A 17176-nucleotide genomic window follows, 5' to 3' on the forward strand; every position below is an offset into this window, starting at 1 on the left:
GAGACTGGAGGATGGGAGTGTCACCCAGTTGGGGACCAGGCCCTGCCACTCGTCAGGTAGTGAGGTGATGGGGGCAGTGGGAGGCGGGTTGGGTTTTCACCTACAGCTCTCCCCTTGCCAGCTGATTGACCCTGGATAAGTGTTATGACCTCTTCGAGCCTCCATTTCTTCATCTGTAGAATGGGAGCAATATTACTGACTCTGCAGTGTTGGAGGGTCTCAGAGACATAGGCATATGGTTGGATTAACTCCCCTGCTCATAGTAGGTGCTTAACAAATGGCAGTGATTTTACCACTGGTGGTGACAGGTGCTTCCTTTCCTCAGAACTTGAGTTTCTTTCATCTTTCCACAAATCTTTTGTGTGTACCTACTGTGTGCTGGGACCAGCGTGATGAACAAGACATGCTCCCTGCCCTCATGGCATTTGATTTCTAGAGGGGGAAACAGATTATAGACAAGAAAATAAACACATCTATTATTACAAATTGTAATTAGGTCTGTGAAGGAAGACACAGGAGTTCAGGAGAGAGAATATCTCTGTGTAATCTCTGTGTGTGTGTGTGTGTGTGTGTGTGTGTGTGTGTGTGTGTGTGTGTGTGTGTGTGTGTAACTTAAGGGACTCAGAGAGGGCCTCTCTCTGGGGTGGTGGCATTTAAGCCAAAGCCAGAAGGAGAGGAAGGACCCAGCTATGCAGGGAGCTGGGCTAAGAACATCCAGGCAGAGGGAACAGTATAAACAGAGCCCCTGGGGAAGAACAGAGCCAGGTGTGTCCCAAGGACTGAGAGGAACCTACCCCTTGCGTGTGGCTTTGGGTCCTGGACGAGGGGGATGGGCACAGAATGATGGTGGGGAGAAGGGCAGGGGCCAGGCTGTGCAGAGAGCTCTTTGCTTGGGCTGCCTGCTGACTGGTGCTTTAGACCCTCCTGTCCTGGGGGAGTCTCCGAGGCTGTGCCCTGTTGTTGGCACTGTGCCTGGGGACCTTTGAAATTGAGAAAATATTAGTGGTGGGGGGCTGATGAATGCCAGGCATTGGCCTCGATCGGGCCTGCTAACACTCACATCCCGGCATCCCCGGCTCTCTAATTGCGGAGCCGTACTGTTCTGCTGCAGTGGCCTTGGGCAAGTTGTTACCCTTTCTGTGCCTTCGTTTCTTCCTCTGTGAAATGGAGATAATAACCCAAATGTATAACCCATACATTTAAAAAATGTATATTTATTTATTTGGCTGTGCCGGGTCTTAGTTGCAGCACGCGGGACCTTCGTTGCCGCATGCGGGATCTTTTAGTTGCGGCATGTGGGATCTACTTCCCTGACCAGGGATCGAACCCGGGCCCCCTGCATTGGGAGTGTGGAGTCTTAACCACTGGACCACCAGGGAAGTCCCAACCCATACACTTTCTATTAGGATCAAATGAGTCCAGGGAAAGGGCTTAGGACGGTAACAGACACATAGGCACATCCCATAAGCTTCCTGTTACCACTCTCGTTGTGTATGGCTCTGTGGAAATACGTGTTTACAGGAGAGTTGACACAGCAGAGAGGGCAGGAGCATATCTCTGTCTGGAGCCAGACTGCTGGGTCTGCATCCTGCCTTCTCTGCTGGACAGTTGATTAACCTCTGTGCCTTGGTCTCCTCATCCATAAAACAGATGCTCAGGGTGGTTGTGAGAATGGAGTGAGTTAATTTACGCCAAGTACAAAGCACAGGGCCTGCCCTGTAGCAAGTGCGATGGAAGTATTTGATGTTGCTGCTACTTTTATTGCTGTTATAGTTTTCAGAATGGAAAGGCTGACCTGGGTGCTGATGCGTAGTGGAGGGAGACCCGGGGAGGAGGCTTACCTGAGGCCGACTTCCTGGGCCTGAGCCCTGAAATCCTACACTGCCAGCCCTGGGGAGGCAAATGGTTGGCATCCCAGCGTCTGCCCCCTCTGCAGAGGGAGGCTTCCTAGCTGGGGTCCCCAGGGCCAGTAGGAGCGGTCACTGCTGGCCACAGGGCACGGGCCAGAGTGGCAGGGGGCCCTGGCTCTGCCTGGCACATTCCAGGCTCCTGAGAGGGTGGCCAGGGGCCAGGGTGCCGGAGGGAAGGAGAGAGCCTTTTAAGGAAACATTTCTCTGCTTAAAAAAAAAAAAAAAAGAGACAAGAAACACTGAAACACACAACAAAGTTAGTGGGCTGGCTGGCCAGCTGTCCTGGAATGCACAGCTGTGGGTGGTGGGTGGAGGAGGCCACTGGGGGGCAGCAGGCCACGAGGGGCGCCCAGGCATCAGGCCCTCGGACTGGGGGTCCTCAGCTGCCCCTCAGATCTCAGTCCTCGGCGGGGACAGGGGAGGGACCTGGGCTCAGGTCCCATTTTTTCCACTGCCTTGGGGTGGTGCTGGGGTAGCAGCTCTCCCTCTTGTCTCAGAGGACACCTGTCCATCCTGCCCTTGCCTCAAAAATGTGTCCGTAACGCCCTCTCTCACTTCCCCAAATCCCAGTCCCGAATGGAGACTAGACACCCACTCTCGTGGATTGCAGGTGGAGACGGTGGTGGAGGACATGGCTGGCCCATGCTGGCCCGTGGCTGGGAGGCCGTGGCGGTAGCCAGCAGCATGCCCTCCTCTTGCAGCTGATCCCACATTTAGGTTCCCAGCCTCATCCCAGCTCTAGTTCCAAGGAAAGGAGCAGATCAGGGCGTGCTGCTCTGTGGATTGACCCGCTCCCACCCCGGCTTGAGGGCCCATGGGTGATAGGAGGAGTGGGGACAGGAGACGCTGGGAGCCTGGCCCCATGAGGTTGAAACCTACGAGCCTCAGAGTGGGATTTGGGGCTGGGGGCAGGAGGAGACAGGCAGGAGGCCACTGCTGGATGCGGGACTCCTGCCCTCAAGGCGCCTAGGGGATAGCAGTGTCCCCGTGGCTGAGACCTTGTCGGGTGGGCAGGGTGCCCTGAAGGCTGCAACCACCTCCGGACTTTCCTGCCCTTCTGGCCTGTTCTTCTGGCATCCTCTACCCCACCCTTGGCCACTGATCAGCTGTGTGACCTTGGACAAGTTGTTTAACTTCTCTGTGCCCCCTGCACCTCAAACGGAGGTATAATAGTACCTACCTTATTGGGTTGTTGAAAGGATTACATGAGTTAACATGGGTAAGGCATTGATAATAATACCTGTGCCCATTCAGTATGCATTATATATGTTAGATATTGTTCCTTCCTTTTTTTTTTTTTTTTTTTGGCTTCATATGTGGTTCTCCCAAGTCCTAGAGTAATGCTGAGGACAGGGTGATAGGTACTGAGGTTCAGCTCAGGCTTCTTTGCTGGAGAATGAGGTGGGCAGGGAGCCTGCGGTGTGGCCGGGTCAAGAACCCAGGGATGCTAACTCCCAGCCTCTCCACCCCTTCCAGAGCCCGGGGCACACTGTCCCACAGGTATGGTTCCCTTCTAGGCGGGTATGTCAAGCCGGGGTAATCCCTGGGGCTGGTCAGATGCTAGAACAGGGTCAGGTGAAGGAAGGGCCCAGCTGAGGGTGAGGCCTCTGTGAACAGCCAGCTGTAGCCCGGGCTGTCGGCTGGGGCGGGGGCCCGGGTTGCCTACTGTATGAGGAGGCAGCCCCCCACTCTTTGGCGATCCACGGCTTATGTCCAGACACCCTCATGCCCGGAGCGGGGGGTGGCGGGGTTGGGGAGAGCTTCCCCTGCCGTCCCCTCTGTGGGCCCCCTGCCTGGTGTTTGGGTCAGGAATTGGAGCCAAGGTTGAGGTATGAGCTCCAAGAAAAACGTGTCCCAGCTAGAAGAAAGGAACACATTGAGTCTCTGATAAAGGCCCCTGCTAATTGTCAGGGTAGTGGTTTGGCTGCCCGGCCCCTGGGGAGGGAGTGTTATCTCAGGGTAGGGAGCAGACCAGCCCCCTCCCTGCCCTCTCCCTCCATCTTGCGGCCACATGCCCACCCCCTCGCCCATTAGAGAAGAAGCCGAGGATGGTGACAGTCATAGCTCACCCACCGAGGGTGCTTGCACTCTTCAAGGCCTTCCACATCTATTAGCCTTGTGGCCGCCTTCGGAAGAGTCAACAGGCCCTTCCCCAGCCTGTTTCCCTGCACGGTCTGGGAAACTTTGCCAGTTGTCTGCAGCTGTGACCTTTGGCTGAGGTACCTTGGCATTTGGGAGAATGGAGGAGGTGACTCTTCCTTTTCTGGAGGTCTTAAACACGGTTTTTGAAAAAATTAAAACAAATCTTACCATATTGTAGAAAATTTAGAACATAGAGCAAAGAAAAAAAAATTTATTCTTATTACCTTAACCCTGGTGCTTTGACCTCCAGTTTTTCCGTATATTTTTTTACGGAGTTTAAAAAATGGGACTTGCATTTCACTTTTGCCTTCTGCCGCTTCCCCCACCCCCTGAGTGTTATTGCCGAAGCAGCTTTCCGTGTTGCTCCATAGTCCTCCCGCTGGAGAGTGTCGGTGTTTGTGAACTGAAGGAAGGGGTGTCCAGCACGGGGTGGCGGGGAGCGGAATGATCTCAGGAGGCCCTGGTTTTCTATGGGGATGAAGATGCTAACCTTGCCCTTTCTCTGTTCCTCCCACAGGTGGCTGCTCCCTGCATTCCTCCATCCAGCCATGAACTGGTGGTGAGTGACAGTCCATTCCTGCCAGCCCCACCTCTCCCCTCTTTCCTCAGCTCCCGCTGCAGCTTGCTTGAGACCCAAGTATGCTGGTAGCCCCCATGGGTGCTGGGCCATTAGGTAATGATGAGGAAGGGGCCACGTCCCTAGGCCGAAGCTGAACTGGGAGGAAGTGAGTCATGAGGTCCTTTCATGACTTCATGAGATGGGGGGCCTCCTATTTCAATCTTGAGACTTAAGTCCTTGGAAAAACCCATAAAAGGACATCTTGCCTGTTTCTAGGCCTGGCCAGGTGCCTGTTGTCCTGGGGCTTACAGAACCAGGGAATGGCATCTCCTTCCACCCGCCTGGTCCCTAGTCAGGTACCCTTTGGCTGGAGGCAGGGGGAAGGATGGCGTGACCCACAAGAGTCCAGACACCTGGGCAGTTGCTCACGTTCAGGTGGCCTGTCCCACTTCCAGTCTCCTTCGCTGACTCTGCTTTTCTGCCTTCTCTCCGCGTCCCCCGCTCTTCCCTCTCTCCCCCAATCAGGTTTCCGGAAAAGCATGGATGGGGCAGGACTTCTGTGTGTTGTGGGCTGTGGAGAGAGGCCTGCTTCAGACCGATCCCAGCTGGGCTGATTTGGAATTTGTCCCTCCCTGCCCTCTCCCTGCCTTCCTTCCCTTCAGAGGTCTCTCTTGTTCCCCAGCCCAGCGCAGGAGGCAGGCGGGGCCCTGGAGCCTGGAGAGGGAGGCGCCTGCCTGCGTGCAGGTGCCTGTGTGGGCGTTTGCGCGTGGGGTGCGTCACGGAGGGCCCCTGTGGGCACCATCCGACTGGCTGGTGTGGAGGTGCCTGTGGTGACGCTGATGCGGGTGGGAGTCCGGGGGAGGCGGCACGGGTGCCACAGGACCCAGGCAGTTGGAGGCATCTGCACACCTGTGCGGTACCCAGCTTGGATACTGGAATCTCGCTCAGGTCTCCTGGCCTTTTCTCCTCCAACACCCGTTTGCCGTATGACAATGGGCCAGTCCCTGCCCTCTTTCTGAACCTCAGTTTCCCTCTCCGTCAAAGAGAGGGGTTGCACTGGATGCTCCAAAGGCTTTCTCTGTGCTGACACATATCCCCGCCCCCCCCCCCCCCGCCCCCCGCCACCGTTCAGGGTCATCGATGGAATGAAATAAAGTATGCAAAAAAAAGTATGCAAAAGTGCTTGTGACTCTTAGCTGTCTTTGGACCCAGAACAGTGTCCCTGCTGTCTGCCCTCCCAGCCCAGGCTCTGCTTAGCTCTTTGCCTTCCTTGCATCGGCTTCTCTTTCCTAATCTCACTGGGCTCAAACCCTTCTGGGCCTCGGCACTGCCTGGCTGTGCCGCTCCAGATGTGGAGTATTATTCGCGCAGAGCTCAGTTGAAGGTCATCTGACAACAGCAGGGGGTGGGAGTGGGGTGCTGTGGGGATGAGGCCAGAGTGCAGGCCTGGTTTGGAACTGCCAGGGAGAAATGCCTCTGGGACTGTGGAGGGACACCGTCGGGGGCGGGCGGGGAGGGGTGGGGTGGCGAGCCTACGTCTCATCATTTCAACCCAACTTCCACTTCACTGCTGAGAACAGAACGTCCTTGGCTGGTCTAGTATGTCTGGGGGTCTCTGGGATTTAGGCCTCTCCAGGCATAAGCCAGACGCCTGACTCCTGGGAGTCTTGTGAACTTTGTTTAGGCGAGGAAGGGTCAGGGGTTGGAACAGAAGGGAATAGGTTGGCATTGTGGCTGGAGGGATTGCAGTCAGATACCAGAAGGGACTCCTGCCTGAGCCAGGCTGTGGAAGCTTCCCATCTCTGTGACGTGCCCCATCTGGGCAGGAGGCCTCTGATCTTCGCAGAGGTTGAATCAGACATCTGGAGGTGGAGTGCTTGTGACACCAGAGGTTTCCCCACCTGAGTCAGGACCTGACCCCTCCCAGCAGTGGTCAAAGAGCGAGGGAGTTCCACTACCTCCCTCTGGATCCCGGCTCCCCAGGCCCTGAGTCTGTGGCTGTGGACACATTGCTTAACCTCTCTGGACCTCAGTTTCCCCCCTGCGGGTTGGGAGTTAGTAATAGTACCTACCTTATAAGGCTGTGAGGAAAATGAAAGGAGCAAATGAACTCATTGAATTAATCTGTGTTCAGAATCCTCCAGTGGCTGCCCACCACTTGGAGTAAAGGCCCAGGTTCTTCCGTGGGTCTACACAACCCTGCACAATAGATAGATTTCCTCTCTGACCTCATCTTCAGAAACTGCCTCGTTCACTCACTCTGCTGCAACTACCTGGCCTTCTTGCTGGTCCTTGAACATACCAGGAAGATGCTGCCTCAGGGCCTTTGCACTTGCAAAGCTTTTCCTGCAGATACTTGCCAGACTCTTTCCCTCCTTGAGGTCTTTACTCAAGTGTCAGATTTCCCTCCCCCCAGCAACCCTCTCTCCCTTCCCTGCTTTCTTTGCCCCTCAGCATGTGTCACCATCTTACTTGCTTATCTTGTTTAAAAGACTCCCCCCATGTTTAGCATGTGAACTCTATGATGACAAGGGACTTCTGTCCTTTGTGTTCATTGCTGTATCCCCACTGTGTGGCACATAGTAGGTGCTCAATGCATGTTTATGGAGTGGCTGGAAGAAAGGCATTCAGCCAGATGCGCGGCACAGATTAGGTGCTCAATAAATAGGACAGCTGTCCTCTATCCCTTACTGGTGGGCCGTGGGGGCCTATTAGGGGGGCCAGCCTCCAGCTGGAAACTCTGCTGCTGTCCCCGGGGAGGGAAAGTGGCCCAGGGGAAGCCGGGATAAAGTTTGGCTTCCCCCAGAGAGCACTCAGCACCTGTTTCCTCACGGCATGCAGGCAGGCAGGCAGGCAGGCGAGTGCTTTGAGCAGGTTCACAAGGGGGAGGAAAGGGCGGGTTTTATTTTTCCTTCCTTTTCCCTTTGCTGCCTGCCTTCAGCCTCTGTAGGGCTGGTCTCTGGCCTCCCCGCCCCTTCCCTCTTGCTTCACACTGTGTGTCTGTGTGTTTGTCAAGTTTTCTCCATGCCCCCAGCTCTCCCTTTGGCCTTCTCACCCATCTTACTTCAGTCCTAACCCCCTGGGATTGGGACCACTCATCCCTGGGCCTAGGATTTCTGCCAGCCTCTGTGCCCTGCCAGCCAGGGCAGAGTGGCTTAATCTTCAACCCATGTTTTCGTCTTACTTAACAGATGTTGCCCAAGGCCTTGGGTAGAAGGCTCCTAGGGTCACCTCCCTGCTGTGGGGTCCACCGGTGGGGGCGAGATGGAGAGGGGTGAGGGTGTGTTTGCCGTGGACACTCCTGATCCTTGGAAAGTGCTGAAGCAGCTTTTCTCAACTTCTGACAAATAAGAGTCAAACGGAATTTCCCAAGGGTGATGGCCAAGTGGAGTGGCCACCCAGGTGGGCCAGATATGAGCCCTTCTGCGCGCACGGCCTGGCACCCAGGAGACCTGGGGGTGGGGGGAGAGCCGTGTGGGCACTGCTTCTCGTCCACAGGCCAGGCCCGTGGCAGATGCTTGAAATGTCCTGTGGAACAAAACCCATTGAGTCGCAGGTGGGGTGGAGAGTCTGCGTTGGGGGAGGTGGATGGGGGATGGGAACGCCAGGTTGGTTTCACCTATAATAGTAATCAGAGCAATAGCGAAAAGTTAACCCTTGTATGGAACTTTCTTTGCAGACCTTTGCTGTGAAAGCTGTACAAAAACAAGCTCATTTATCCTTCCCATTAATGCAGTGAGGGAGGTGCTGTGATTACCCCGATGTCTCAGAGGAGGAGCACAGATGAGGCCTAAGGCCACAGAGCTATTTGAAGGGGGCACTGGGATTTCAGCACGGTCCACACTCGTAACCATAATGATGACAAACGTGACTGGCTTGCACAGCAGCTGCAGTTTGCAGAACCCTTCCCCTGACACCGGGCCAACCCGAGCCCACAGTGACTTGTGTGGAGGTCTGGACAGGTGTGAACCCTTCCTGGGGAGAGGAGCAGAGTGGGGCTCAGAAAGGCCAGGTGACTGCTTCACAGCCACGCAGCGGTGGCAAGGGCTGGGATCAAGACTGGGGTTTTGGATTCCTGGGCCTGCTTTCTCCCCGATACCCTCAGTACTTGCCGCTGATGTAAATAACCGATATTGCCAAGTGGGCTTCTCCTGGATTTCTTCTTTTAAACAGTGCCAGCCACGAGCTAGCTTCTCCATTTGCCAGCGGGCCTGGGATTTAGGGGCAGGTCTATCCATCCATCTATCTGCCATCCATCCTACCAACAAACACCTCCTGAACGCCTGCCTTGTGCCAGGACTGTTCTCATGCTGGGGCTGCAAGTTCCTTTCTGCTGAGTGCCAGGGCTTCTGGAAGGCAGGTGGAGATGCAGTAGGCACAGAGCCATAGGAGTGAGAGGCCTGGAGGCCATCTAGTCAAATCCTGCTCTTTCCCAGCAGAGGAAACTGAGGCCCTGGGTTTGTTTTTTTTTTTTTTTTGCTCTAATTCATTTCAAAAATTATGGTAAAATACACATAACATAAAAATTACCATCTTAACCATTTTTGAGTACACAGTCAGTGGATTAAATACATCCATTTCATTGTACAACAATCACCACCATCCACCTCCAGAAGGCTTTTCATCTTGTAAAACAAAAAACTCTGCACCCATTAAATAATAACTCCCCAGTCCCTGCTAACCACCATTCTACTTTCTGTCTCTGTGAATCTGACTACTCAAGTACCTCATGTAAGTGGATTCATACAATATTTGTCCTTTTGTGACTGTCTTATTACACCTAGCATAAAGTCCTCAAGGTTCACCCACGTTGTAGCATGTGTCAGAATGTCCTTCCTTTTTAAGGCTGAATAATATTCCAATGTGTGTATATACCACATTTTACGGATTCATTCATCTGTCAATGGACACCTGGGTTATTTCCGTGTTTTAGTTACTGTGACTGATGCTGCTGTGAACATGGGTGTGTAAATATCTCTTCGAGTCCCTGCTTTCAGTTACTTTGCGTATATACTCAAAAGTTGAACTGCTGGATTATATAGTAATTCTGTTTTTGATTTTTTTGGAGGAACATACTGTTTCCCACAGCGGCTGTACCATCTTATATTCCCACCAGTAGCGCACAGAGGATCTAATTTCTCCACATCTTTGCGAAAACTCTCTTCTTTTCTCTTGTCTTGTCTTCTCTCCTCTCCTCTTCTTTTTCTTTTTTTTATAGTAGCCATCCTAATGGTTGTGAGGTGGTGGCCCTGAGATTTTCAAATGACTTTCTCAAGGTGCCCCTGGGGCGAGGAGGCATCACGCTGCCTCATGGAAGAAGAGAAGGGAGCAGAGAAGCACGTGGAGCCCCGCAGCCTGGCGCTGCCATCTGGCTCTCCATCAGGGAGAGTGGCCAAAAGTTGCTTTAGTTCATTCGAACTCCCAGCCCTGATGCATTTCATCCGAGGGCACTGAGGTGGCCATGGGTGGCCATCTTTGGGAGATTCTGGAAAGTGGAACAATGCCAGGAGAAATGAGCCCGAGAGAGTCTTGATTCCAAGAGCGATGAGGGAGGTTGGAAATCCAGTTTGTGCACCACCTAGACTGCTTAGTCTGGAGAGGGAGAATACGGGCCGGTGCAGAATGGGAGAGAGAACGTCTTGAAGGACAAGCAGGCTTCCTTTCTGTTGCTCTCTGAAGTAGAACCTCGTAGGTGGAGGGGTCTCATAAAGAGGGGGAGACTTGGATGCAAAGAAGAGCTTTCTAACACCTAAAAAGGCCCATTGGGGCTGTCTAAGGGAGTTGCTGTCACTGGAACACATACTCACTGACGCCTATTAGGGTGCAGTTGGGAGTTTCCCTCCCTGGGGGAAGCTTAGGTAGAAGCCCTCAGGGCCCACTGAGGTCCCGCCCTTAAGCTGGGCTGAGAAGGGACATGGTCCCCGGAGGTCAAGGCACCTATGAATGTGCTTACCACCTCCCCTTTGACCCCCACTGGGAGAGGCCCCAGTTGGGTGAAGGGCCCTGCCCTCCAGGGACCCTGCTCAGTGTGGGAGAGAGAGAGAGAACTCTATGGTGGAAATGAATTAGTGCCCTCCTCGGGGGTTCTGACTGGAGGCGGCTTTGGGGCCCAGGGTGGGCTGCAGTCCGTCTCTGCTGCACTGGTTGAGGAAGTCTGCCTGCTGTTCCAAGTCCAGGTTAAGATTTGAGCAAATGGAAGAGAGGAGGGAAGGAGAGAGGGCCTTCCAGAAGGTGGCAGGGCTGGAACAGAGAAGGGGTAGGGCCTTGGTGCAGATGACCAAGCCTGATGGCGGCCACAGCAAATCCAGTGCCCTCACTGGGGGTATGAGGGGCCAGGCAATCTTGTCTCACCTTGGTGGGCCTGGCTGGGGTGCCTGTGGGAAGGGCCTGAGTGTGGGAATGGAGGCGGGATGGTGGGGAGTGATGAGATGGGAGCAGGGTCTGCAGGTAGGGGAGGGGGGAAGGCAGTGCTGTCTACCTGAGGAAGAGGTGGCCAGATAAGGGAGGAATCCAGAAGCCAGGTTGGGGAACTTGAACTTGACGAGCCAAGCACTAAGGGCCATTGTGGGTCCTTGAGTGGGGAAGTGGCCCAAAGCAGGCTTTGAGAGTGGGAGTCTGCTGCCAGCGGTGGGTGTGGCTCGGTGGAGAGGCGGCTGCCAGGAGGAGGACTGGGCAGACCAGACACGAGGCCGGTGCAGGTGCTCAGCATGGGGTGGAGGATGTGTGCAAGGGCGGTCAGAGGGGCGTGGAGGAAGGGCCTGGGGAGGCACAGACTCTGAGTGCCCCGGCTGAGAGGGAGGAGAACAGCATCCTCGGGGAGGGGAGCGTGGCAGGAGGGTGTGAGAAATATTCCAGCAGGACAGGGTGGGGCGGGGGAGGGAGTCCGCAGTTGCCCAGCCTCAGCAACCTGGAGTCGGGTGCTGGGTCCCTCAGGGTGAATTGTGGGGGGCCCTGAGGACAGGAGTGGGCTTGCCCAGTCCCCCCCCCGGGGGTGCAGGGGAATCAGGCGTCATGTTCCATTTAATCACATCCAGCCTGTTCTTTTACTCTGGTGGCCTTGGCCTGCCTGGGAGAGGATGTGGCCCCTGGAGCGACTTCCCCCAAACACTCACGGGACCTGGGCTGCCGGAGCCCTCTCTCCAGCCCCTTGCGCTCCGTGTTGAAGCTCTCCCTTCCGGGGATGCTGGGAAATAGCATGGGACAAGGGGCTGACCTGCGCCCACGTGGAGCTCGCCAACCTCCCCGGAAACTCAGTTTTTCCTCATTCAGAGTGCTTCCCTGCTGCCTCTGCTGTGTGTTTTTGTTGTTACCAAGGCGCTGGTCCCCCGACTGGCTGTGGGGTCTGCTATGTGCCCTCCCAGCCACGCCCCCTCTAAGTGCCCTGTTAATGGTGCTTCCCTGCCCTTCCCTTTGGTTTTCATTTCCCTCTCTTCATCTGCTTCGGGTTCTATTTTGAGAATGAGTGAGCCTAGAATATCGTGCTCTGGGTGCTGGGGCTGAGGACATCCCAGCCCGCCCCCCACCCCCCTCCTTTGCCAGTTCCCTTCCCCTCTTGACAGGCCGGCAGCGCTGGCCCTGACCTCACAGTCTGTCTGTCCAGTGGCAGTAGATGTGATGTCATGGGGTCTTTTTGTCCTGAAAAACTGCCCGGATTCCAGGCCTCCCAGGGGGCAAGAGTGGAGAGAGCTGGAGGGGTGGAAGGAGGGAGGGTGTGAGGAATTTCTGGACGGAATGTTCCTCTGGAGGCTGAGTCCGCATTCTGCGCCCCCCTCCCCCCAGTCAAGGGCTTGGGCACCTCCCCCCACCCGCTATGGCCCTCTGCCTTTTCCTTCCTCCAAAACAGCAGCCCACAGATACATTTTTTTCCCAGCTCACCCTCCCTGCAGGCCATCCACATGTCCTGCTGCGTGAACCTCCAGGCAGTCATCCCATCCACCTCGGCCTCTGCAGACCGGCCCCCCCCTCAGGCCCACACTGCTGGGGGTGGGTAAACGCATGGAGAGGGCATGCATGTCTTTTTTTGGAAAGAAAAAAACCCAAAAACTTGAGGAAAGGATGTGCAGCTTCCCTTATCCACACTGTGGTTCACAGCCCCTCACATTCAGGAAGTTCGCTCTGATGTCTGGTCCCAGTCTCTCCTATTGCAGCCCGTTTCCCCCTCTTCCTCTGGAAGTGCATTGAAGAAACCTTTTCCTCCTGAGGACCTGAGACAATTAGTCTTTAAGCCGCAGAAAGCTTGTTCCCAACAGGAGGGCAGTTGATTAGGAGTAAGAGGAACTGAATGAAGATTATGGCCAGGGAGAAGAGACAGAGCATGAGGGGGATGTAAGGAGTGGCATTCAAATAGCAGTTGTCCTTATCTACAGGCTGTGTGACCTTGGCCAGGTTATTTCATCTCTCGGGCCCTCAGTTTCCTCACCTGTAAAATGGGATAATGCTTGCCTTGTGAGCATTGGTTATGAGGAATAATGATCATGAAAGCAAGGAGCCCAGTGTTAAGCCCAAGGCATCATTAGTACCTGCTGAGTAATTGTTGTTACTGCAGTAACGTTATGAAAATGCACCTCCAGACCAGGGCCAGGAAGAGGTAAGGCAAGTGAGGCACCTGGGGTGCAAAATTGGAGAAGGTATTGCTCTCAGCGTTGTGCATCCTGAGACTAAATGCCTCCTTAAATTTTCTGCCCTAAGAGCCTCACTCTAGTCCTTCCCTTGCTCCAGACTCCCGGGTTTGAGGCCCCAGAGCAGAGCGATCCACAGATAGCAAGACTTGGCTGTCAAGTGGCACTAGGTCTAAACTCTGCCATCTGCTCCTGAGCTGGGTTCGAGTTGTCCTGCTTGGGAGCAAGAGGCATTCTGGAAGACCCCTGGTGGGGCAGTGATTTGGCTACCCTCAGCTTTGGAAAGCCAGGGTTCGTTTTGGGATTGGGCAGGGGGAGGGGCCAGGTGGGGGAGGGGCCATCCTTGTCGGGGCTCCCTCTGCTTCATCCTTCTACAGCTGAGTCTGAGGAAGAAGGAAGAGCAGAGTCCGCCAACCAAGAGGCAAGAGCTAACCCTGCCTGCAGGCTGGCTGGGGATTGGGGTGAGGGGCGGTGGGTGAGCTCAGTGATGGGCTTTATAAAACCGGGGTGCCCACCTGAGTCCTGCCATGCACCTCACCACGAGAGGCTGGGCAAGTCATACCCGCACCTCTCTGTACCTCAGGTTCCCCATCTGTGAAATGGGGAGGGAGGAGATGGTGTCTGAGGAGTGGTGTGCAGAGATGGTGTGTGTGTGTATGTTTCCGAGCTAACGGTAGGGTGACAGCCGAGGCTTAGTGGGTCTTTGCCAGCCACTGGAACTCTGGGGCTGTGGCCTCGGGAGACCACAGCCCTGATGGCCTGGGAGCTTTCCCTAGTATACCCAAGCTTCCCTGCAGGGCCTAGGGCAGGGGCAGCCTCAGGGGAGAACACCCACGCCCACCCCGCCCCGTGATGAGTTCCCTTGGCTTTTTCATTCCCAGCAGCCCCAGAGCTGGCAGCGCATGGAAAGCAGAGAAGCAGGACTTCAATCCCAGGAGGACTGGGGTGGAAGGGAGGGGTGGGGAGCGCAGCATGCCTGCTGGGCCGTGTTTGCAAACACTGCAGGAAAACACTGGGTGTTGAGGTTGGAAAGCATTTTTGGAAATTTTTAGCTCCTCAGAAGGCCTCTCCACCAGTACGTTGAAGGCAGGCGTCTGGTGGCTGGCCCTGTGGGGAAGGGCTGGGAGCAGAGGGGCACAGATGGTTGCTGGCAGGGAGAGAAGTTTCTCGTGCCCTGCTGAGGCCTGTGGTTTCTAAAGTTGACTCTCTGGTCTGCATTGTATCAGACCCAGGAGGGATGGGGCAGGAGGGGCAAGGTGGGGCAGGGTGGGGCAGGGTGGGCTGGGAGAGGGCCCGGCCTTGCACCTGTGCAGTCGGAGCTGATAAATAACAGCTCACATTTATTGAGAGCTTCCTAAGTGCCAGGCCCTTTCTAAGTGCTTCATCTCATTTGCTTCTCACAAAAGAGGACCATGCCTTCCCGCTGAACAGCAGCAAGGACAGAGTGACCTGCTTGAGGTCACAGAGTCGGTAGCAGAGAGAGTCTGGATGTGGCCCAGCCGTCTGCTGCCAATGCTGTCAGACTAGACCAGCGGTTTTCAAAGTGTCATCCCCAGACCTGGAAACCTGTTAGAGATGCACGTTCTTGAGTCCCTCTCTAAGCTACTGGATCCGACCCTCTGGGGAGGGCCCAGCCACCCGTGTGTCCGTCAACAGCCCTCCAGGTGGTTGGGAGGCCACTAAAGTTTGAGACCCCCGGCCCTCATTCTGCTCTGCCCCGTCGGGGTCTCTTGGGAGGCTCTTCAGGGCCTGTGATGGGCCTGGGGCAGGTACTCTTGTCTCCGGTTGCTCCATCCCACCGCGTTTCTGACCCCCCCAGTCAGGGAGGGGGATTATATAGACTGTGAAGAGGGAGGGCTTTGGAACTGGGAGGTCTGGGTTCAGAGGCAGTCCTGTTGTGTAGACTCTGCATGCAGAAGGTCCCTGTGATCTGCCCTCCAAGCCTTCTCCTCCCCACAGAAAGCCAGAGCAGCTCAGAGCGGGGGCAGTTGGCCCGTTCTGCCCAGCCCATGGTCTCCACGTGAGCATTACAGAGCCCTGGACCAGAAGAGATGGGTGGAGGCCCAGAGGGCTGGGGCAGGCTGGCACTGCTGCAGAGGACTCCCCTGGGTGGGGCCGGGTGGTGGTTGGAGGCTGAGCAGAGACCCTGGTCCTCATTGTTAGGCAGCTCCTAGAGCTCAGTCTGGGGAAGGGATCCCGGGGGACTTCCTGTGGGCTCATTTGCCTCCTGCCCGGTGGCCTGTGGCTCAGGAATGGGGTTCTGGGGGCTGGCTAGGTGAGGATTAGGACTGGGCTGGGGGGGACAGAATGTGGCCTCTTGACTCCCCCTGCAGAGCCATCCTCAGACTCCAGGTGGACCCACCTAGGGGGCTGGGAGGGGCTGGCTGATACGGCATCCCTGGACTCTGTTTTCCCTCAGCTCTCCCAAGCTGCCTTGACCCTGAACTACACAGGGGGTTTCACCCACCTGGAAAGAAGTTTTGGCCTCAGTCTCTTGTCTCCCAGGCAGTAGGGGGAAAGTCTGGGCGTTTTTAGAAAGAGAGCTACTGCCTTCAGCTCAGCCCACTTCCTTCCTCCATCCCTATCTTGGCCCAGTTCTCCTCCCAGATGCCAGAACATTTCAGAGGTCATTCTGTCCACTCCCCTGTCTTCAGACATGAACAGCTCACCCTCAGGTCCTGGGATGGGGTTGGGGCAGGTGCTTCCTATTCAGAGACTTACTGTCTAAACCTGGTCCACAGTCATCTCAGCAAAGGCTTGTTTCCATGAACTTGACGTTCATGTCCATGTCCATCTGTGTGATTCAAGGGCCCCTCTAACCACATCACTGAGTTGGGAATGGAGCCCTGGAGACTGTGGTCAGGAGGTGGCCCTGGAATGGGGAGTTTCTCTCTCATTATGGGGGAGTCCAAGGAGCCCACATTTCAGGATGCCTTTAGTAGGAAGTTGGTCTGCACAAGGGAAGGATGGCACCAGGGTGAGGGACAGGATCAGTCCACGGGTGTTTATTGACGGCTCGCTACACATACGGCACAGTCTCCGGCCCGAGGGCTATGGCAACTCAGTTGGTAAAAATGCTTCTTTGAATCTGTTTCGGAGGCAGGTGGGATAAGAATCACAAATAAAAATAAAACGAGAGTTGGGGAACTAGACATATTCCCACAATGAGATTATTCACACGCTGAGGACCAGATAAGTAGCTCAGACAGTAAGGCTTACTGGAGTTCTGAGGTGGGAGAGAGAGACCCCTTTGCTGGGGTGTTCAGGGAGGGCTTCATCGAGGAGGAGAGCTAGTAAGAAAAGAGGAGAAGCTGCTCTGCAAACAATAAGCCCGGATGTGGGAATAGCAAGGGGTCTGGATGGAAGAGAGTTTTGGGGTAAGGAAACTGAGGTCTGCAAGGGGGCAGGGCCAAAGGTGGGGATGGCCCTTGAAAGCCCACCGAAGCATGAAGACTCTGGCAGGCCTGGTATCTGCGGCTGCTGTGGTTTCACACAGCATGAAGTGTAGAGACCCAAGATGGGGTTCCAACCCTTTTGTCCCCCTTAGTAGTCAGTGGCTTTGGTCCACTCATCGAATTTCTCCTTATTTGTAAAGTGGGGCTCAAAGGTAGTAATAGTACTTACCTCACTGGGTTCTTGTGAATAAATGAAGCGGCTGGTGTAGGCACACATGCCTGGCAGGTAGGAGCAAGAGTCACTTACTCACTCCTTGTTCCTTTTTGAGGGGTCGGTGACTGTCGGAGTTAGGGGCCTTAGTGAAGTTTGTCAAGCTGGATGGCTCTAGGACCAATAGGATTGTCTTTCATTTTCCAGACTCTGCCCCCCAAGCTTGGGGTCAGCACAATATGTCTGAGTCTTGGGTTGGCACCATCGGTGCTATCTCAGGAGGCCTTCTGCCCATCACAGCCACCAGCCCCCGGGGAGAGAGCCAACCTGGGGATGTTTGC

General features: G+C 55.2%; 1 protein-coding gene across 8 annotated transcripts in view; it reads left to right on the forward strand.

The window, feature by feature from the left end:
• Nucleotides 1–17176, forward strand: part of TNS1 (tensin 1) — a 207079-nt gene that overhangs the window by 87064 nt on the left and 102839 nt on the right. For all 8 annotated transcript variants that reach the window (XM_032638367.1, XM_032638364.1, XM_032638366.1 and 5 more), the window contains one exon: nt 4570–4611. In XM_032638367.1, coding sequence (XP_032494258.1) covers nt 4570–4611 — 42 coding nt within the window. The remainder of the gene's footprint in view (nt 1–4569; nt 4612–17176) is intronic.

The sequence above is a fragment of the Phocoena sinus genome, chromosome 7, assembly GCF_008692025.1.
Source record: "Phocoena sinus isolate mPhoSin1 chromosome 7, mPhoSin1.pri, whole genome shotgun sequence".
NCBI classification, from domain to species: domain Eukaryota; kingdom Metazoa; phylum Chordata; class Mammalia; order Artiodactyla; family Phocoenidae; genus Phocoena; species Phocoena sinus.